Source organism: Taeniopygia guttata, chromosome 21 (genome assembly GCF_048771995.1).
Source record: "Taeniopygia guttata chromosome 21, bTaeGut7.mat, whole genome shotgun sequence".
Taxonomy (NCBI): Eukaryota; Metazoa; Chordata; class Aves; order Passeriformes; family Estrildidae; genus Taeniopygia; species Taeniopygia guttata.
The window spans coordinates 369971-391048 of NC_133046.1; the positions used below are offsets into that span (position 1 = coordinate 369971).

The 21078-nt window shown below is 58.8% G+C and overlaps 1 protein-coding gene across 3 annotated transcripts; it reads right to left on the reverse strand.

Annotated features, from left to right (window-relative positions):
• Positions 1–1689: 1689 nt before the first annotated feature.
• PLEKHN1 (pleckstrin homology domain containing N1) lies at positions 1690–19329 on the reverse strand. 3 transcript variants are annotated; one of them, XM_030289387.4, is made up of 15 exons: positions 19060–19323; positions 17333–17432; positions 13689–13835; positions 13315–13395; positions 12069–12156; positions 10615–10739; positions 9938–10087; positions 9497–9577; positions 7559–7628; positions 7156–7313; positions 6442–6636; positions 5572–5802; positions 3986–4183; positions 3572–3620; positions 1690–3312 (listed from the first exon to the last, which is right to left on the reverse strand). In XM_030289387.4, exons 1-15 carry the CDS (start codon positions 19137–19139, stop codon positions 3137–3139), a joined length of 1929 nt encoding a protein of 642 aa, XP_030145247.4. In that variant the 5' UTR covers positions 19140–19323; the 3' UTR covers positions 1690–3136. The 3 variants fall into 3 exon arrangements, with proteins under 3 accessions (XP_030145247.4, XP_072773472.1, XP_072773473.1); XM_072917371.1 differs by lacking the exon at positions 6442–6636 and having other exon boundaries at positions 19060–19329; XM_072917372.1 differs by lacking the exon at positions 3986–4183.
• Positions 19330–21078: the final 1749 nt, after the last annotated feature.

Genomic DNA, 21078 nt, shown 5'->3' on the forward strand with positions numbered 1-21078 from the left:
CGAGACCAGCAGGACCTTTCAGTAATTCCTTCCGCTCCTGCAGCCAGCTGAGAGCCTCCAGCTCCTGAAATATTCATGCCACGCTCTCCTTCCTTCCAGGGCGGTCACGGCAGCGTGGAGGGCACCTGTGCCCTGCTGGCACCTCTCTGCTGCCAAGTCCTGCTGGCACCTCCCGGGCCCGGCTCTGCAGGGTCACACACCAAAAATCAGACAGCAAAGGGTGACAGGCACCCCCTGTCACCCCCAGAGCACCCAGCTCTCCCGGGAGCTGCACCGGGGTACAGGCATGGGGGCAGTGGGCTGTTCCCCCTCTGGAGGGGGAAAATTCGGGGGTACTGCGCCTTTCCCTGCTGGAGCAGCTCAGGGGCTGCCAGGAGTCACTGTGCCCCCTGTCCCCAGTGTCCCCCCTGTCCCCACTGTCCCTCTGCAGCAGGGCAGGTGTCCAGGGCCAGGGGATCAGATCTAGGGCCCAGGTCCCAGCACACAGCCCCGTCCCTGTCCTGTCCCAGTCCTGTCCCTGTCCTGTCCCGTTCCTGTCCCTGTCCTGTCCTGTTCCTGTCCCAGTCCTGTCCCGGTCCTGTCCCTGGAGCAGGCCGTACACCAGGAGTGTTTTCAGTCAGATTTTTTCTTCACTCGGATTTTTTTTCACTCGGATTTTTCTTCACTGGGATTTTTCCTTCCCTCTGACCTTCCCTTCACCTCTCGCTGCTGAAACCGGAGCAGAGCTTCCCGTGGGAATTCCTGGGGAATTTTCGCCGCCCTCCAGAGGGGCTCTGGGGTTGGTGCTGTGCCAGCCCCGCAGAGGTGGCAGAAGCTCCAATTGCTCCGGCCTCGCACATTTTGGATTCTCCCACCCGCAGGGCACCCGGGGAGTTCCATCAGAGCCCGCAGCGGATCCGAACACCCTCGGGAACGGAGGGGTGGCTCCTCCCCAGACTTTGGCTCTCAAATGTCTCCGTAAAGATAATAAAAACACAGCAAAACATCGATTTTTTGTGTTGTCTCGCAGGGAATGTCTCCCAGCTCCCAAAGCCAAAGGAGCAGGTTGCAAACTTCACTTTCTAATGATCTTTCCCCCCCCTACATTTCGCTGTTTATTCTTTGAGGGGAAAAACAATTTGGAATTGATGTTTAAAAATCAGAGAGCAGAGAAATCCAAGATTCCCGCTGCGGCCAGGGGAAGGATGGGCTCAGAGGTTTTTGTGTGTTTGCAGGTACCGATTTCCATCTCAGTGCAACCCAGACAGCTCTGGTGCTGCTCCAAAGAAACCAGTTTTTAAACCCTGAGTCTGCTGAGAAATGTGTTGGAGGAAAAGCAGGAGCAGGGGGAGTTTTCCCAGCCACAAACTCACCTGGACCAGCACCCAAATAGGGAAAACCCAATCCCAGGTCCTGGCAAGGCCTGGGGAGACTTTGGCCAAGGATGAAGGGATAACAGGAGCCTGACCCGAGCTGGGCACACTCAGGAGTCTGGAAATCCTCCTGGGCACACTCAGGACTGTGGAAATCCTCCTGGGCACACTCCGGAGTGTGGAAATCCTCCTGGGCACACTCAGGAGTCTGGAAATCCTCCTGGGCACACTCAGGAGTGTGGAAATCCTCCTGGGCACACTCAGGACTGTGGAAATCCTCCTGGGCACACTCAGGAGCCTGGAAATCCTCCTGGGCACACTCTGGGATTGTCCAGTCTCACAGAAATCCACAGGAACTTTAATATCAACAGGAAGGGGATCTCCCCCTCTGATCATTGCAGGTATTGCTGTTGCAAGTCAATTAAAATATGATGGTGACCTCAGTGTGTTCACTCCCAGTACATTTGGGATGTCCCCTAGCACGGTTTAGCTCAGAATAAATCAATCTTTTGGGTGTTATCAGATAGAAATCCTCCCCAAAACAGAGCAAACCTGTGAGAAAACAACAACAGCTCCAAGACCCGAAGCCACAAACTCCTGAAGGTGTTTTACAGAACCGAACACCAGCCACAGCTAGAAAATTAAACAGCACTTCAACTCAGCCACATTTACATTTAAATACTCAGAACCCACCCAGCCTTTACATGTAAACATTGTTGGGTACCCCCGAAAAAACCCGACATTAACAACCAGAGATATTAAAGTACAAATGGTTGTGCTTGCACCAGAGAGAGAACCAAAGCAGAGGTTTTGTTGCTGTGCTTGCTTTGCAGCCTCTGCAGGGAGCAAAGGTTAAGAATTCAGAGCCTCAGGTGAAAATATTGGGATTTGCTGCTGACCTTCCAAAGGACCTGGCCCGAGAGGCTGGAAAAGGACAACCCTGAGCCTCTGTCCCTTGTCTGTGTCCTGCCCTGGCTCTGCAGGGACCCGGAGGGACACCAGGGACACCCCAGCCCCCCGGCACTGCTCTGGTCACTTTGGCTGTTCTGGAGTTTCTCCCGGGGGGATTTTCTCCCCTCCTTGCCTGGACAGCCCCAGGCAGCATTGGGGGCGAGCCCAGGCATAGGCAGGGCTGGGAGGAAAGGAGGGATCCCCTGATTTGGGGGGATTTGGGGTTTCCTCTGCAGGGAAGAGCTGGGAGCAGAGATCACCGGGCAATTTTTGCTGGCACCAGCTTTGGAGCCAGCACTGGCAGGAAGTGAAAAGAAAAGCCCACGGTGCTCAGTGGGGCTGGGGTTTTTCCCCCAGTGGGGCTGGGGTTTTTTCCCTGCCAGGACGGGGGATGCCCTGTGGGTCCTGCCCACCTCTGGAGCTCTCTCTGGATGATCTGGGGGATGCCCTGTGAGTCCTGCCAGCCTCTGGATGACCTGGGGGATGCCCTGTGGGTCCTGCCAGCCTCCAGAGCTCTCTCTGGCTGATCTGGGGGATCCCCCCAAGGAGCTTTGAGGGTGCAAAGGAACCCAAGCTGACCCAGGCACCCTTTTGGTTCTCCCTCCCAACACCAAGTCCCCTTCACCCGAGGGAGCCTGGCCCTTTTCGCTCCAGGATTTTCAGGAGGCAGAGCTGGTTTTGGGGTTTTTGAGCAGCTCCTCCAGCCCACGGAGGCTGGGGCTCTCTGGGGCTGCTGTGCTCGGCCCCACGCTGGGACTGGGGCAGGGTTGGCCCCTGCAGCTGCCAGGCCACAGAGGGCAGAGAGGAGCCGGGCTCCTGTGCCAGGAGCAGCCTCAGACCTGGAACACGTGCGGGGGCTCCTTCCCCTCCGCTTCCCACAGGTTGTCGTAGCTCAGGTCGCTCTGGAAGCTCTGCAGCTCGGCGTAGTCGTGGTAGGACAGCGAGTCCTGGCAGGAGCAGGAGCCGTCTGCCAGGGCACAGGTGCCATCCGGCAGGTCATAGGTGCCATCTGCGGGAAACGGGGAGGGATGCTTGCAATTTGAATTATATATATACATATATATATAGATATATATACACATGAATATGAATATATAATTTCTACTATTATAAATATATATCTATATGTAATGTATATAATATATAATATAAAAATATAATTATATCTAGATTATATATAATTTTATACATATACATATATACACACACATATATATGCACATAGACAGGGGACAGATGACAGTGACGGTGACGGTGACAGGCCTCACCTGGGGGATGCAGCTCGGGGCTCACATGTTCCTGTGGCAGGGCGGAGATCTGGGGGGACAGGGACAGCCCGTGAGGGTGGCACAGCAGTGCCAGCCTGTGCCAGCCTGTGCCAGCCTGTGCCAGCCTGGGACACTGCCCAGTGGGACATCGGCCCCACCCATGCTGAGCAAAGGGCCCGGAGCCCTGCCGGGACCACCCAGGCATGGTGAAACCCCAGGTTTGCTCCCCTGCACCCCCCGAGTGTCCCCTGCACCCCGAGTGTCCCCTGCACCCCCAAGTGTCCCCTGCACCCCCCGCATGTCCCCTACACCCTCTGAGTGTCCCCTGCACCCCCAAGTGTCCCCTGCACCCCTGAGTGTCCCCTGCACCCCCTGAGTGTCCCCCACACCCCACAGGGGAGTTCCCAGCCTCACCTCCCCCAGGTAAGAGCCCTGGGCCGGTGCCCGCAGCCGGAGGTGCTGTGAGGTGCCCGGGGTGCTGTAGATGGGGACCGTGGGCACCTCCCTGCAGTGCCCTGGCAGGGGCTGGCAGTGCCACTGCTCCAGGGACAGCTGCTGGGGACCCGGCACAGGGCCCTGGGCTGGTCCTGTCTGCCCGTGGCACTGCAGGAACTGCAACAAAACCAGCCCCGGGTTGGACCCTGGTTGTGGAGAGCGGGGAAATGCCCTCCTGGTGCTGCCCACCCCAAACCCAGCCCCAGGTTGGATCCTGGCTGTGGAGAGCGGGGAAATGCCCTCCTGGTGCTGCCCACCCCAAAGCAGCCCTGCTGGCAGCACAGCCGGGCCAGGCAGGGGTTGCTGGCTCTGCCCTGCCCAGCCCTGCTCGGGTGGCACTCAGCAGCGATGCTGGGAGCTGGCCAGGGGTGCAGGCGGGGGGATGAAGGCAGCTCCAGGGGCGCAGGGAGGACCCCGGAGGGAAGGGGGCACCCCAGGGTGGGGATGACTCGGGAAGCCTTTCCCTATCAGATTGTGACAGAAATGTGGCCTTTTCCAGGCACTCCCTTATCGCAGCTGGGATTTTCTGGGGTGGCAGAGCGGGCTCTGGCTCTGACTCATCTCCAGTTTGGGCTCCTGCCTCTGTCGGGCGGTTCCTGCCTCCTCCGGGGGGATCAGCAGGGGAAGCTGCGGCCCTGCCCTGCCCTGCCCTGCAGGGAGCAGGGAGCTCTCCCCAGCCCAAAACGCAGCTCTGCAGTTCCCATCCCTCCTCAGAAGGCAGGGAAGGAAACAGCCCCTGCAGGCAGGAGCCTGGCTGCGGAGTCAGGGCCAGCTGGGAGCACTGGGGGAACTGGGAGTGCAGGGATCAGTGCACAGGGGGAGCGGCTGGCAGCTCCTGAGGGCCAAATTCCCATCCAGCTCTGTCTGTTCAACCCCAAGGCAGGATGGAAACAGGGACAGGGCACTCGCAGGTCATCCCAGGAGGGGCTGGAGTGGGGAATGGCCCTGCAAATAAAGTCCCAAATGCATGTGGGGTGATGGGGCTGCGCCAAGGAGGGGAATTCCTTAAGGAACAGTCACCGAGGGGTTGGGAAAGTGGCATCACACTAAAAAACTGATGCAGGCGTGCTGGAAAATCCTTGGAAGAGGAGGCTGTGTCCCATGAGGCAATAGCCTCCTACTCACGGGTTGCCTCAGGAACTGGTGCCCACATCCCAGGGCTCTGGGAGGCATTGCTCCATCTGCCACGTGCAGCCTCCCTCCCACGGCCCCTTTTCCCATGGCAATGCTTCCACACCCGCTCTGAAGCACCTGCCAGGGCCCTGTCCCTGCCAGCAGCACCAGCAGGGAAAGGTGAACCTTGCTTTTCCCAGGCAGGAGGATCCAGCCCCATCCTGCAGCCAGCCCCATCCTACGTCCACCCTGATCCCACATCCACCCTGATCCCACATCCAGCCCTATGCCCCATCCATCCCTCACCCATCCTGCTCCCACCTCCATCCTGATCCCACATGCCCACCCCACACCCATCCCAGTCCATCCCGCTCCCGTGCCCCCATCCTTACCCTGCCCAGCTCCCGCTGTGCCAGGGGGTGCTGCTGGGGCCCGGGAGCTGCGCAGGGCTCGTGGTACAGCGGGCACTGTGTCTCCCCCGCGGGCCTTTCGGGGATGAGGCTGCAGACGCCCCTCTCGGGCTCCTGGCTGGGCAGCTGCTGCCCGCTGCTCTTGCCCTTGGATTTCCTGGCGCTGTTCCCCCTGTGCAGCTCCTGCGTGGGCCAGCCGGGCTGTGCCAGGCTCTGCAGGGAGAGCACAGACCCTGGAGCTGGCTCTCCTCGGGCTGGGAGTGCCCGTGGGCATCACTCCGGGCTCGGGAATCGCCCAGCTCCTGCCCAGCTCCTGCCCCACAGCTCTGCCATCTCTGGGGGTGTGATTCCTGCGCTGGGGCAGAGCAAAAACCCCTCCTGGCCATCCCCTCTGCCCCCTAGGACTAGGATGGGACTGGAACTGGAACTAGGACTGGGATGGGACTGGAACTAAGACTGGAACTGGGACTGGGATGGGACTGGAACTAGAACTGGGATGGGATTGGAATTAGAACTGGGATGGGACTGGGATGGGACTGGAACTAGAACTGGGATGGGACTGGAACTAGGACTGGAACTGGAACTGGGACTGGGACTGGAACTGGGACTGGAAGTGGGACTGGGATGGGACTGGAACTAGAACTGGGATGGGACTAGAACTGGGACTGGAACTGGGATCCCTCAGCAGCCTTTCCCCTGACCAAGCTGAGCCAGGACAAGCCCAGGCTGCAGCCGGGATTTGCTCCAAGCCCACAGCAAACGCTGCCAGCAGCAAAGGCAGCGTCCCCCCGGCCCAGGGGCACCCCAGGGGATCCCCAGAGGCAGCCCAAGCTGCTTTTGGGGTTCACTTACGTGCAGAGGCTGGGAGTAGCCGGGGGACAGGGGCTCCTGGAGCAGCCGGCCCTGGGGGCCCAGCAGGAAGGGGCGGCCGTCGGGCAGGGAGCCGCTGGCCTGGCAGGGCTGGCTCAGCGTGGTCACTCTCCCTGCAGACGCCCAGGAGTTGGTGCGGCCATCGGAGCTGAGGGACCCTCTGCCGCTGCTGGGGAGCTGCAGGGGACAGGGACACGCTGGGACACAGCCCTGCACTCCCAGCTGCGTGCCCATGGCCAGCAGCAGCCCGCCGGCTGGGCCTGGGGTGTGGCACGTGCCAGTTTTGGGGGGACTGAGGGGAACGAGGGGGTGCCCAACAGAAAAAGGGTGCCAGGCAGCCAGCCCCATCCCAGCTGGCAGATGGGTCTCCCGTTCCTGGCAGGAATCACAGAATATCCCAGCTTGGAAGGGACCCACGGGGACCATGGAGTCCAAAACCCATCCCTACCCCCGTGCCAGTGCCTCACTGCCAGCCCTGTCACGGGCTGTGTCCAGCCTCTGCTTTTGAAGGAATTCAATGTCTTTTTTTTCCCGTAAAACACCCTGTATTAATAATTTAAATAATTTTAAAATAATAAATAATTATTTAAATAATCCCCAGGGATTAGCAGCTTCGAGCAGAGCCCGCTGTGTCACCGGAGTGTCACAGAGGTGGGACAGCCATGGCTTCCCACCCAAAGCTGCAGCATCCCCTACCTGGCTGGGGTGTGGCGGCTTGGAGCCCGCGGAGAAGCTCTCGGAGCCCGAGAGGGAGGAGTCGGCGTTTCGGAACTGGGCGGTTTTGAGGCAGTAGAGCCACTCCTGGTAGTCCTGGTAGCTGGGACAGGTCACCCGGATGGAGTTGATCAGCCGGCCTGGAAAACATCCCCAATCCCCACTGCTGATGCCGGGCTGGACCCCTCGGGAGTGCCCCTGCTCCATCCCAGCCCGCATCCCACGGGATCTGGAGGTGCTGGGAACGCTCTGCCCTTGGCGCTGCTCTCCTGCCGGGACACACAGAGCATCCCAAATTTCCAAGCGGGGCAGCGCAGGGAGCCCGAGTGCCCCCGCACACCCCTGAGCCCCCCGTGGCTGTGCCCCCGCCGTGCCGGACACCCACCTTCGATCAAAAAGGAGGTTTTGTCATTCTCCTCAAAAAGCACCTGGATGGCGTTGAGGGGGAGCTCTCCCTGCGGAGAGAGGGGCAGGGTTGGCATCACGGAGCCAGCAGAGCTCCTGCCCGTGCCACCGGGCACAGCGCTGGCTGCGGCCTCTGCGGGCACCAGGGCAGCCAGGCTGGATCCTGGAGGGAATCCCAGCGGGATTGCAGCATCCTGAACATCCCTGCTGCCTCCTGCACACCCCTGCTGCATCCTGCACATCCCAGCGGGATTGCTGCATCCTGAACATCCCTGCTGCCTCCTGCACACCCCTGCTGCATCCTGCACATCCCAGTGGGATTGCTGCATCCTGAACATCCCTGCTGCCTCCTGCACACCCCTGCTGCCTCCTGCACATCCCTGCTGCCTCCTGCACATCCCTGCAGGATTCCTGCCCCCCAGGATGGTGCTCCATCCTCCCCTTCACAGAGACACGCTCTGGATAAGCTCACCCACCTCGGGAAGCTCATCAACATCCACAGATACCTCCAGCCCCCCAGCAGCTCCCCTTGCTGGTCTCCTCCTGCCCCAGGGCCTTTTCCCAGCGCAGGATTGGGGTGAGCCCCGTCCCTGCCCCACACCCTTGGCAGGGGCAGCTCTGCAGTCGCTGTGAAGCCGCAGAACAGAGCAGAGCTGTGGCAAGGGCAGCGCAGCAGCCCCGGGGAGGCTCCGTGCCCCGACACGCCTGTGGAAGAGCAGGTTCCTGCCACGGGCCGGTGAATCAGCCCCGGAGCGCGGCTGTGGTGCCGTGGGAAGCCGGCACGGCCTGGGAAGGGAACATCGCGTGGGGCGGGTTTAGGGTTTCAAAAGAGATGAGCTCACGGGAGCCCAGCCCAGGGCCCTGGCGCGGTGCCCCATCCCAGGAGCTGCAGACAGCACACTGCCAACCCGGGCTGTGCCACTGGAAAATGTCATCCAGAGCTGCCCTGGCGTGGGGAGAGCTCTGCCCGCTGCCGGCCCTGCTCCGGGAAGGAGCCTCCGGGAGATGCTCTTCCCAGGGATAATCTGAAAGCGTTCTGCAGGATGTGGAGCCGTGTGGAGCAGGCCCCGGGGGTTCGTGGTGCATTTCACAGCCCTGCAGCTCTGCAGAGCTGCTGTCCCTGCCTCGGTGACTCAGGGATGCAGCAGAGCAGCAGCTCCGGGTCACAGACAGGTCACCGCCGCTTTTGGCACATTGGTTCAGCACGGGAGGAGCAGAGAGCTCGGAGTGATGCTCCAGATCACAGAATCACGGGAAGGAAAGGGCAGAGAGGCCCTCGGGCACCACCGAGCCCAGCCATTAACCAGCACAGCCCTGCGGTGTCCCCAAGTGCCACCGGGGATGTCACTGGGTGATTTTAGGGCCATTCTGAGTGCTCAGCACTGCTGCCTGCCTGTGCTGAGGCTCCAGCGCTGCTCCCACAGGCAGACACAGCAGAGGAGCTGCTCTGGCATCCCTGGGGCGCTCCCTGTCCCTGCTGTCCCTTCTGCTCCGCAGAGGGAGAACGCTGCCAGGCTGCACCAGCAGCAGCCTCCCCTCCCCTCCCCTCAGCTCCCCTCCCCTCCCGAGCCCTTCCCCAGGGCATCAGCTGTGCTGCCAGGCTGCTCCCAGCTCCAAAGTGGTCCCGGGGCACAGAGCCTGGGGGGCAAAGCCCCCCGAGGGGCACTCTGGGGCCGTGCCAGCTCCTGTCTGCAGCAGGAGGGCCGGGCTCCCTGCCAGCACAGCGTCCCTCCTCCTCCTCCTCCTCCTCCTCTCCCAGAGACTCCTTGGCAGGCAGCTCCTTCCCCCTGGGCTGCTGGGGAGGGCAGGGTGCTTCTCATGGGAAGGGATCTTGCTCCATCCCTGAGCTGCTCCCTGCCAGCTGGCACGGGAGGGACACCAGGAGCAGGGGAACGCGGGTGGGGACAGCAGGACTCACCTTGAAGCAGAGGCCGCCGGGCTCCTCGGACACGATCACCAGCGTGGAGGGGTAGAGCACCAGGAGCCGGTCGTGCTGCTCCTTGGGAAGCAGACAGGGAGAGGGTTGGATCCCTGGGGACAGCCAGGGCTCAGAGCTGGAGAGCCCCGGGCTTTGTCCTGCTGACAGCAGCCTGGGGCGAGGGCAAGCTGGGCTGAGCTGCTCCCTGTGCTCAGAGATGGATTTGGGAAGGGCCAGGCTGCTTTGCTCTGCTCAGAGATGGATTTGGGAAGGGCCAGGCTGCTTTGCTCTGCTCAGAGATGGAGCATGCACCAGGGACTCCATCCATGGATCCATCCATCCATCCATCATCCCTCCCTCCCTCCCTCCCTCCCTCCCTCCCTCCCTCCCTCCCTCCCTCCCTCCCTCCCTCCCTCCCTCCCTCCCAGGGCCGTGTCCTACCTGGAAGGGCAGGTGCTGGAGCTTCACCTTGGACACGCAGAGGATTTCTCCCAGGGATTCCCGCTGGGTGCCTCTCCAGTCCTGCACGGGCAGGTTCTGCAGGGACCAGCGCAGCCCCTCCTTGTCCCCGGCGCTCTGCGTCCAGCCGCTCTAGGGACAGCACACACTGACCACCCGCCTGCCCTGCCCCGGGCACCGCCTGCCCCGCCTGGGACACGCTTCTGGCGTGGCAGGAGCAGGAAAGGAGAGAGAAATCTGGCTGGGAATGCATTGTCATTCTCCACACCCAGCACCGCCTGGAAATGCCTTTCCAAGGGGGATATTTCTGTTTGACAAGTGGGGAGGGAATTAAAACACCCTCAGAGGTTGGGAGAGACAATTTCTCTCTGTTGTTTAGGCTTCAGCCTCCCCCTCCTGATGTTTTGCAAGCTCTGGGTGGTTGCACAAGCGCCCAAAAGCGTGAGAGCTGCTCTGAGGCAGCCCCAAGCTCTGACCCCACGGAGGCTGTGCTGCTGGTGGCACCCGTGGGTGGCAGCTCTTCCTCCCAGCACATCCCGCCTGCCCGTGGCTCTCAGACCCCTCGGGCAAGCTCCTTTTGCACCCTTTGTTCCCCTCCAAGGGAAGCCACCCGTGTCCCAGCTGGGAGCCAGCGGTGGGACACGGCCTGGGACACCCACCTGGGACAGCAGGGGCAAGGCCAGGCTCCCTCCACAGAGCTGGATCTGCTTCTCCAGGTGGTACAGCCACTGCTTCAGCTCGGCCTCGGACGGGCAGAACACCACCAGGGGGTTCAGCAGGGGCCCTGGGGGTGGGAGACCCGCGGTGAGCAGAGCAGAGCTGGGCAGGGATGGCAGCATCCATCGGGGGTCAGCTGGCAGAGCTGCCACCCTGCACAGCCCATCCTGGGGTGTGGGGACACCCCTGCCCTGCTGCCACCTCCCTGATGGCAGAGCTGCCACCCTGCACAGCCCATCCTCGGGTGTGGGGACACCCCTGCCCTGCTGCCACCCCCCTCCAGCCCTCCCTGCCACCCTTTTGTCACCTCAGCCTTCCCAGACTGCTCCAGCCCCTTCTCAGACACACCAAGCCCTGACCACCAGGCACTTTTTAACTTTTTAACAGATCCCAAAGTCAGCCCAAAAGCCAAGCCTGACCTCCAGAGGTGGATTTCAGCTTTCAAGCCCCCCCAGCAGTTTTTGGGAAGCCTCTCTGTGGGCAGGGACTGTCCCGAGGTGCTGCTCTCTCAGCAGAAACCCTGTTTATCTCCCAGTTCCAGCCTGGCTCTCCAGATGTAGGACACCGGCAGCTTTCTGGCACTGTTTGTTTATTTATTGCCTCACCGAGTCTAACCCGTGCCAGCCAAGCTGAGGAGGACTCCAGACATCCCCTGGCAGGGAGGGACAGCCCTGCAGCTTGTTGATTTTCCAGTTTGCAGCTCTCGTGGGCACAGCCTCCCACGCCCTCTGCTACCGGCTCCCAACACAGCCTGCCGGGGGCAATAACCACTCCTGGCAGCATGCAGGGTGGATGTTGTGATTAATCATTTACCCGTATTAAACCCTGCTCGCTGCAGCCTCGAAGGATCTGCCTCCGTGGGACTTGGAGGTGCCCAGATAAGCCCACACAGGACTTTGCCCTTCTGAGGTATCTTTAGTGCCCTAATTCCTGCATTATTTACAAACAACGTTTCGCGGAGCCTTTCAAGTGTGTCTGTCTTGCAGGAAATGCAGGGTAAACAAAGCTGAGCTGGGGAACTGTGGCAGAAACTCCCAAGTGACTCCAGACCCATGACAGCAATTTGGTGTCACGCATTTTCTGGGCATCCGCGTGTCCGTGGGGCTCTCCTGTTTCCTCGTGCCTCGCTTTCCCGGTGTGATGCTGCTCTGGGGCATTCCCTGGGCATCCACCCCAGTCAGAAATGCAAATTAAAGCCATCGGGAGTGGTGCTGATCCTCAGTGTGACCCTCACCTGGGCACACCCCGAGGGCATCACTCAATGCCACATCCAAACAGGGCCCAGAAGGAAGAGAAAATGAGGAAAGGAACCCCGGGCACACGCTGGGGCTGCGGCAGGAGCTCCCTGACGGGGCAGACCCAGCCCAGGCCCCCTCCCCGGGCTCCCCAGACCCACCTGAGATGTGGAAAGCGTGGTCCTGCTGCCCGGGGCTGTGCCCAGCGCCCAGCTCCCGCACCTCCAGCTCCTTCAGAGGCAGCAGCCCCTGCGGAGGGAGAGCAGGGCTTACTCCGGGCTCCATCCTCTGCCATGCTTGGCAGTATCTTTACACTCCACGGGGCTTCTTCGCTTTCATTTTAAGAGAAACCTCAGCAAAATAGTGGGGATTTAACAGGAGAAAGGCAGAAAATGGGACTGGCCCTAAAGGAAAATGGAGCTGCCCAGTTCCCAGGCTTGCTCAGGTTCCCGCTCTGCCAAAGCCCAGGAACAGGTGACAACTTTGTCCTCCCTCTCTGAGCTCCCTAAACCACCCCCATGAAAGATGCTAATGGCTCTAATGCCTTGGGGCACATTAATTCCTTGTTAATTCCTCCACAATTAATAAACTCGGGAGCTGTTTCTAAAGGAGTCAGGAGAGTTTGAGATGTTGTTTGTCTCCTGACATGGGAATTTTCAGTTGAAGGCTGCCTTGGGGGTGACTGGAGAGGTTTTCCTGATGTTTTACACCAACCTCAAGTCACCTAAAGGCTAATTAATCATTTCTAAGAGGAACTAACTTTACAATCACCTCCCAAACATGCTCAGTTTTAGTTCCTCAGTTGTGTGGAGGAAGAGAACATTCAGGGTTTGTTGTTCCACAGCTGTGGCTGTTTGGCTGTGGTGCAGAACAGTTCATTCATTATTTGCAACTCCCCAGCACCACCAGGTTAAAAGATTCATGAGCGGTTTGCCAGCAGAGCTCCCCGAGGCTCAGCTTTCTCTTCCCCCCTTCTCCCACAGAATAATTAATGTGGAAAAGCTCATCCTGCAGATGGAGAACTCCTCCTAGACCCCCGTGGGCACCAAGGCCAGGGGGATTTGGGTTTTCCCAAGGCTCAGCTCGCTGTGCCTGCTGCTCAGCACAAAGGTGGCTCCAGGTCACCTTCTGCCAGTCCCTGGGCTCCTGCACCCCTGGCCCAGGTGACCCTGAGCTGCTCTGGGGACAGGCTTTGGGACAAAACACCCTTTTGGGGTTTGGCATCCCCAGGAAGGGACCTGGGGACATCTGAGCTGCTCTGGGGACAGGCTTTGGGACAAAACACCCTTTTGGAGCTCAGAATCCCTGGGAAGGGACTTGGGGACATCTCCAGGAGTTTGTCTGCCCGTTGGTGCCCCCAGTGTGGCCACGGTGCCCAAAGCCCAGCTTGCCCAGGTGAGGCCCTACCTGGTAGGTGAGGCCGTTGGGAGCTGTGGACTGGAAGTACAGGTAGGACTGGAAGAGCTCCAGGAAGCAGCTGTTGACCTCCTGCAGGAGGGAGCATTTGGGGTTATCCCAGGACACCTTTGGGGTTATCCCAGGACACCTCCCAGCCTCCCTCCACATCCCAGGCACGGAAAAGCTTCTCCAAGGGCCACATCTGTGCTGATGGAAGTGTCCCAGGTGCCCACAGGGATGGGAGCAGTGGGCACCACGTGGCAGTGCCCAGAGCAGCCCAGGGAATTCTCCATGATCCCATTTCCCAGAATTTCTCCTCCCTTCCCAATTACTCCACATCCCTGGGCACAGAAACCCCTCACAAAGAGGTGCCTCAGGTTTACCTGGCAGTGCTGGAACTTAAACTTGACCTTGGAGTAATAAATCATTTTGCCCAAATTCCTGACAACCGTTTTCCTTCGGCCCTTCCTGAAGAGGCTGGGGAACCTCTGGTCCAAGTTTTCCTTCTGGTTTTCCTGCTTCTGAATAATCTGTACTGAGGGAAAAGCAGATGAGAGCTGGAGGAGGAGGCATTCCCAGAACATCTTCCCAGCAGGGATTCCTGGGAAAGGCGCCCTGGGCAGGTGCCCAGGATGGGCTGTTTGTTGTTGGGTCTCCTTGCCAACGTGGGGCCGGGGCTCGGTTGCTGCTGGGAGCCTGTGAGGAGATCCTGACCTAAAGCTGGGGCTTCTGGGCTGGAAAAGGGGGGGCAGAGGCACATTTCACTTTTAGGGTGTCCCAGCTCCACAGAAGAACCATCCCAGTGCGCCCTGAGTGTGCCTTCCATGGGGGGGAGTGGAGAGGTTTCCTCTGCTCGGGTTCCACCCGGATCCCTCAGCTCTCCCAGCTCAGATCCCACTCAGATCCCACTCAGATCCCACTCAGATCCCACTCAGATCCCACTCAGATCCCTCGCTTTCTCTGCGTTCTGGCTGCCAGACAGTTCTGGGGCAAAAGCAGCTGCAAGGCAGATTTTTCCTGCAAAAACCTACTGGAAGCACCGCAGGAGAGCCAGGGCTGAGGAGAGGAGGCAGCACTCAGGGCTGGGGGTTTCCCTGGTTTCCTGGTTCTATGGGAATTCTTCCCTCTGTGCAGGAACACAACCCCACAGCCCTCACTTCTCCCCACCTGGGGGATAAAGCTCTTCCTGACGTTTTTCTGGAAGAACCCTTGGGTTCCTGGGGCAGGCTGGTGTCCTTGGGGACAAGGGGAGGGCACTGAGCACTGATCCCCTCAGCTCCACACCCGCCTGCACCTCAGCTTGGTTGGGCACATCCAGGCTCTGGGAATTCCTTCCAAGCCAAAAGTGGATGGGCCAGGGGAGGTTTGCAGTGGTTGCCCGGGGTTCAGCAGGGCTGGTGACACTCCCAGCACATCCCTGTTCCCGCTGTGCCCGTTCCTGACCCCACTCCTGATCCCACTCCTGACCCCATTCCCCATCCCATTCCCTCTGTGCCCGTTCCTGATCCCATTCCTGATCCCGTTCCCGCTGTGCTGTGCCAGGACAGCTGCGTGGGCCCATGATGGGTGAGGATGAGGATGAGGATGAGGAGCCACACCACAGACACCCAGCTCTGTCCTGCGGGGCCCCTCTGTGACTCACCCCTCTGGCATTGGGTTAAGCCCACTCCAGACAGCCCCGTGAACCGGGAATTGGGCTGGGAATGGAGCTGGGGAACTGGGAATGGAGCTGAGGAAATGGGGATGGAGCCGAAAGTGGTCAGGACCCTTTCACCTGCAGAGCACAGGGCTCCTTCCAGGCCCTCACTGAATTTGGAGTGTTGTTTTTAGGACACGAGTTAACCCTTTCCTGCTGAAATCCTCCCTCCAATTTCCCACCTATAGAACAGAATTTAGAGAACATGCTGTGTGCCCAGTAAGTGTCTCACTGGGACAGCTCAGCGTAGGAAAAATGGTATTTGTGTCACAAATGCAGAGCAAAGAGCAGCTGGTCACGGGTACAGCAATGACAAAACACAGGATAAGGGCACCAGCAGCACCTGGGAGTGGGGAGAGGGTGAAGTGATAAAATCATGGGCTCGGAGATAAGGAACAGCACCAGCCACCAGCTGCCGGGGCACTGCTGCTGCAGCCAAATTTCCCAGGAATGAACAAGGCACCGAGAAGGAAAAGCAGCCTGGGAGCTGGGAAAGAAGCAGCAGCACTGGGAAAGAGCTTCCAGAGGGATCCTCCCGCGGGCAGGAGGGAGAGGGAGAGCTTCCACAGCCACTCGCGTGGCAAGGAGCAAATGGAATATTTCCCTCACCAAGCAAGCCCGGGAGGGGTGGCAGTGAGCCTGAGGAGATGGATGCCATGGCTGAGCACAGGAGCAGCTCCAAGGCCACAGAAAAACGGGATCACAGCCCTGCAATCTGCTGCCCTTCCAGCTCCCACGGCACGGGGATAAAGCTGAAGGAGCTGAAGGAGCTGAAGGAGCTGAAGGAGCTGAAGGAGCTGAAGGAGCTGAAGGAGCTGAAGGAGCTGAAGGAGCCTGGCGTTTTCCTGCCCTCCGGAATCCTGCCCAGCCTGGGCTGTGCGCCCTCCTCCAGCCCCATCCCGGCCATTCCCGTTATCCCAGCGCCGCCGATCCTTGCAGACCCGGTTCCTCCCGAGCCGCAAGTGCCCTGACATGTTCTCATCCTACAGGTAGAACGAGTTACTCATTAACTGCTCGGGCCTGCAGCCCCCGAGCCCCGGTGAATCAGCAGCAGGAAGAGCCCAGCGCAGCGGCAGCCCCGGGGCTGCTCCTTCATGGGAAAACACCAAACCAGGGCTCCTGGGGCACATCCTCCCCCTGCCTGGCACTGGGAATCGGGGCAGGGGCTGCTGGGGGTGCCAGAGGCTGCAGGGATGTCACCTGCCCCGGTCCCAGGTGGCCTCAGGAGCGGCGATGCCATCTCCTCTGAGGTTGCCCTGTGCTGGCAGCTCGGCTCTGAGCCGCCCTGCAGCTGCTGCTGCTGCCAAAAACAGCAGGGAGAGAGGGGCAAAGCCCAGGCTTCCTGCAGGCCACACAGCGAGCTCGTGGCTGAGCCTGGAGTTTGCATCCCCTCTGCCTCAGGCGAGGCTAAAGGCTGAAAAGCTGCTCCACCCTCCTTCCTTCCATCCCTGGAGAGATCCTGCGCTCCCTGGGGCTCCCAGATGGGCCAGCTCCATTCCCGGCTCCATTCCCATTCCCCAGCTCCATTCCCATTCCCCAGCTCCAGCCCCATTCCCATTCCCCATTCTCCCAGAAATCCTGGGAGAATTCCTTCCTCTGCCAGGATTCCTTCCCCAGGACCCACTGAGTCTGACAGCTCATCCTGCTTCCCCAGGGAAGAATCCAGGATCCAGCTGGGGCCTGCTTTTTGCTGCCTGATCCTTTTGGATCCAGCTGATTCCCACAGGGAGCTTTCCCTGCAGTTCCCTCTGCCTAGCACTGAGGCTGTGCCTCAGTTTCCCCCTCCCTACGTGCACACAGCTGGGATGGATGAACGCCCAGATGCTCCCAAAATTCTGCCCACACCTCTGGCCCACCCAGCAGGACCCACCAAGGCCTGGGGGCTGCTGGCTCCCCTTGCTTCCCCCAGCAGCGCTGGAACGGGGCCATGTGGCCACAGGGCTGGGCCGTGCCCGGGGCAGCCCTGCCCTTCCTGATTCCCTTCCCAGGCTCCTGCTCCGTGGGAATGAATCACCCCACCTGCCAAAGCTCGCTCGCCTTTTCCCTCCCCTCGCAGCCGACCCAGAAACAAAAGAAGCCAGAGCAAAGGTGTGGCGGAGATGTCCCCATGTCCCGTGTCCCTGCTGCAGCACCCCTGGCCGAGCCAGGTGCCCCCACACCTGCACGGGCACCGGCTGCTGGGAGGGGCTCATCCCTTCCTGGGATCTCCTTGGGACGGGCTGCTGCTGCCCCCAGACCCAAACCCAGCGTCCCTCCCGAACGCTGCGCTTGGGGCGGGTGGGAAGAAACCCCCGGAGCAGTGGGGAGGGGGTTGGAGGTGCTGGAACTTGCCTTGGCTGGAATATACTGCAGGATTTTGTCCGTGGTCGTGTCTCTCTCCTGGCCTCCATCTATCCCAAAGAAGCTGGGCAGCTTTTTCTTGACATTTTGTCTACAGAGGGAAGGGGAGAAAAACCCCAAAACACACATGGAAACACAGATCCAGGCTGAGGCATGGTGAATCCTGCCCAGAAATAAGGAAGCCATGACACCAAGCAAGCAATTTGTCACAAGCTTTCGAGTCATCCCAACCCAGCCAGGGCTGACAAAGCCTTGGAGAAACTGGAATGGGATTTTGCTGCATTTGTTGGGGTTTTTCTGCTTTTTTACAGCTCTCTGGTCAGCCAAATGATCATCTTCACTCATCTGTGCCCCCAAATGAGCACAGGGCCTGGATGTTCCATGGCAGAGCACAAAAATCAAACGCAGCTCCTGGAGAGCCCCTGGAGTGGGGATGGATCCGCACAGATCTGTGGCAGATATTCACAGGGAGGGCTCGTTTCTGCCTTGGTGGCTTCCCTCTCCCTTCCCTCCACTCCCTGTTTCTCCCTGGCTGCACACCAGTCCCAGGCAGCCACTGGTGCTGCTGGGAAGTGCTGGGACTTCCTCAGATTGCAGCAGAAAACCAGGAGGATCCCCACGGGCATGAGAAGCCGGGAGTCAGTGGGACAGGAGGAGCTCTGGGGCTTGGCTGCTCCACCACAGCACCCTGATGTGAGATCCCCAGAGCCCAGGCGCCCCAAGGGATCCCCTCTCTTTTACCCCAAGCACCCCAAGGGATCCCCTCTCTTTTACCCCAAACCCCCAAGGGATCCCCTCTCTTTTACCCCAAACCCCCGAGGGATCCCCTCTCTTTTACCCCAAGCACCCCAAGGGATCCCCTCTCTTTTACCCCAAGCGCCCCAAGGGATCCCCTCTCTTCCCCAAACACCCCAAGGGATGTTTTATCCCTCTCTTTCACCCCACAGGAACTCCTACAGGTTTGCCCCTGATTTCTGGCAGCACAGGACACCAAGGGAGTTCAGGCTCTCCTTTCAATCAGAAACCCCTTGGCCTGGCAGAGTTTTGCGGGGTTTTGGGGTTTTTTTGGGGGTTTTGACCCCCGACACTGAACCCAACACAGACAGGTTCATGAGGAATCACCTCGTTCCCTCCAGAGCTCTTTCCAGCTCTGGATGTGCTGATGGGAGCAGTGGGAAAGTTGGGAAGCTGCACTGCATTCCCTGGCTGTCCCAAAATAGGGACAGCCACCCACGGCCACGGTACCTGAGTGCTGCCCTGGCCAGCCCAGCACCCAAATCCCCAAAAGATTTCACTGAGATTTTCCGCTGCTGCTCCTTTGGGTTTACAAACACAAATCCTATGGCGGGGTACTGGGATTTTGAGCCTTTTTCCCTAAAGCCTGAGGAGTGGGAATGTTGTTTTCTGACAACAGTACCACAACTGTGAATAAGAACACTCACAAGTGAAAACAGGGAATATCAGGTGTTCTGCACCCTGGCCCGCCGGGGGAAATTTAATTACCCAAACAAAAATTAATTCAGTGGTGCTTCTCCCGAGGACTGGCGTTCCCTGCCGGCTGAGAATTCCATCGCCGGCACTCGGGGCGAGCTGGTGCCGGGCTCTGGCAGCGCCCAGCACCCCCAAAACCTCCGGGAGACAGGAAATCCCCAGCGGGAGAGATCCCGCAGGAGCTCCAGCCCCGCTCCCGCATCCCAGAGCCGGAGGGGGTTACTCACTCCTTCTTCAGCGAGGCTTTCCTTCGGAAGGAGCTCCTGAAGCCGCCGGGAGCCTGCGGCACGCAGGCGATGTTCCCCATGCCGGGAGCGCTGCGGGAGCGCTGCGGGATCGCTCCGGCCGCTCCTCTCCGCCCGCCGGGACTCGAGTGGGTGTGGGCAGAGCCCAGAGCCGATCCTGCCCCTCGCTCCCGCCCCGGGGCTGGGAGGGGCGGGCCAGGTACCTGTTCCTGGGAATTCACCCCGAGCCGCCGGCATTCCCGAGCCACCGGCGCAGGGAGCTGCGGCCGCCGGGAAACCCATCCCGGAGCGTGCTCCCAAAAGGAATTCTGCCCAGAAACCCATCCCGGAGCGTGCTCCCAAAAGGAATTCTGCCCAGAAACCCAACCGGGAGCGTTTTCCCAGATGGAATTCTGCCCAGAAACCCATCCCGGAGTGTTCTCCCAAAAGGAATTCTGCCCAGAAACCCAACCGGGAACGTTTTCCCAAAAGGAATTCTGCCCAGAAACCATCCCGGAGCGTTTTCCCAAAAGGAATTATGCCCAGAAACCCATCCCGGAGCGTTTTCCCAAAAGGAATTCTGCCCAGAAACCCATCCCGGAGCGTGCTCCCAAAAGGAATTCTGCCCAGAAACCCAACCGGGAACGTTTTCCCAAAAGGAATTCTGCCCAGAAACTCATCCTGGAACATTTTCCCAAAAGGAATTCTGCCCAGAAACCCATCCCGCAGCGTTCTCCCAAAAGGAATTCTGCCCAGAAACCCAACCGGGAACGTTTTCCCAAAAGGAATTCTGCCCAGAAACTCATCCTGGAACATTTTCCCAAAAGGAATTCTGCCCAGAAACCCATCCCGCAGCGTTTTCCCAAATGGAATTCTTCCCAGAAACTCGTCCCACAGTGTTCTCCCAAAAGGAATTCTGCCCAGAAACTCATCCCACAGTGTTCTCCCAAAAGGAATTCTGCCAATAAACCTATCCCGCAGTGTTTTCCCAAATGGAATTCTGCCCACAAACCCATCCCACAGCGTTTTCCCAAATGGAATTCAGCCGCTGCACCGGGTGGAGATAAGGATGCAGTGAGATAAAGTTGGTGGTTTTTGTTTAAGCATTAACAAAAATCCCTGGGGTTGAAGGGTTCCAAAGGGTTCCCCCTTCCCAGTGAGGCTAAAGATATAATAATAAAATGGGAAAAAAATATCAAACGGGACACTAATCAAAATCTAGAAATGATAGGAGATGGATCAAGGGAGCAAAGAGCAAAAGGAGATATGCATGAGCAGCAAAAAAATAATATTTGTAGAAGAAATGCTTTAAAAGGAAACAAACTGAAGATTTCTGACCATGCTGTGAGTGCCTCACTGCATGGAAATATAAGCAATAAAAATGAGAAGTTCATGACAAAAGGTAAATGCAGACTCAATATTTCTGTGCTGGAAAAAAACCCTCAGGAATTACACCCATAGGAAACGAGAAACCCTTTCCATTTTCAGGTGGCTGCTAAGAAGTAAACACAAAAAGAATGCTCTGGATCAAAAAAAGGAGAGAATTCACATCAGAAAGTTTGAAAGAGCTGAACACAAAGGGCTTGAGTCACTGTTGCAATTCAGTCTAGCAGGACTACGGAATTTGCAAAGAAATTGCATAATTTAACAGGGATATCAGTGTTTCCATGGGTAAAAAACCACCCTGGTAATTATGGGGTTGCCAGTTGCCAGTAATTCCTGGGAAAATGATGTAACAGCTGTGAGGGAGTTGGATTAACTTTGAGAATTACAGGAGGAGAATATAATTAATACAAATCAACATGGGACTGTGGAAATCAGATCTTGTCAAAACTAATTGAATTGATGGCATGTTTGAAAAAAATTCAGATTTAGTGAACATAAATAACAGTGATGTAAGAAACACCATAAAGGATGTGGTGTGACAAATCTCCGGGTTATTTTAGAAGGTTCTCCTGGAGAATCTGTTGGAATCTGGCTGTGATAGACACACAGGCTGTCTTGGACTGTTCCCGTATGTGG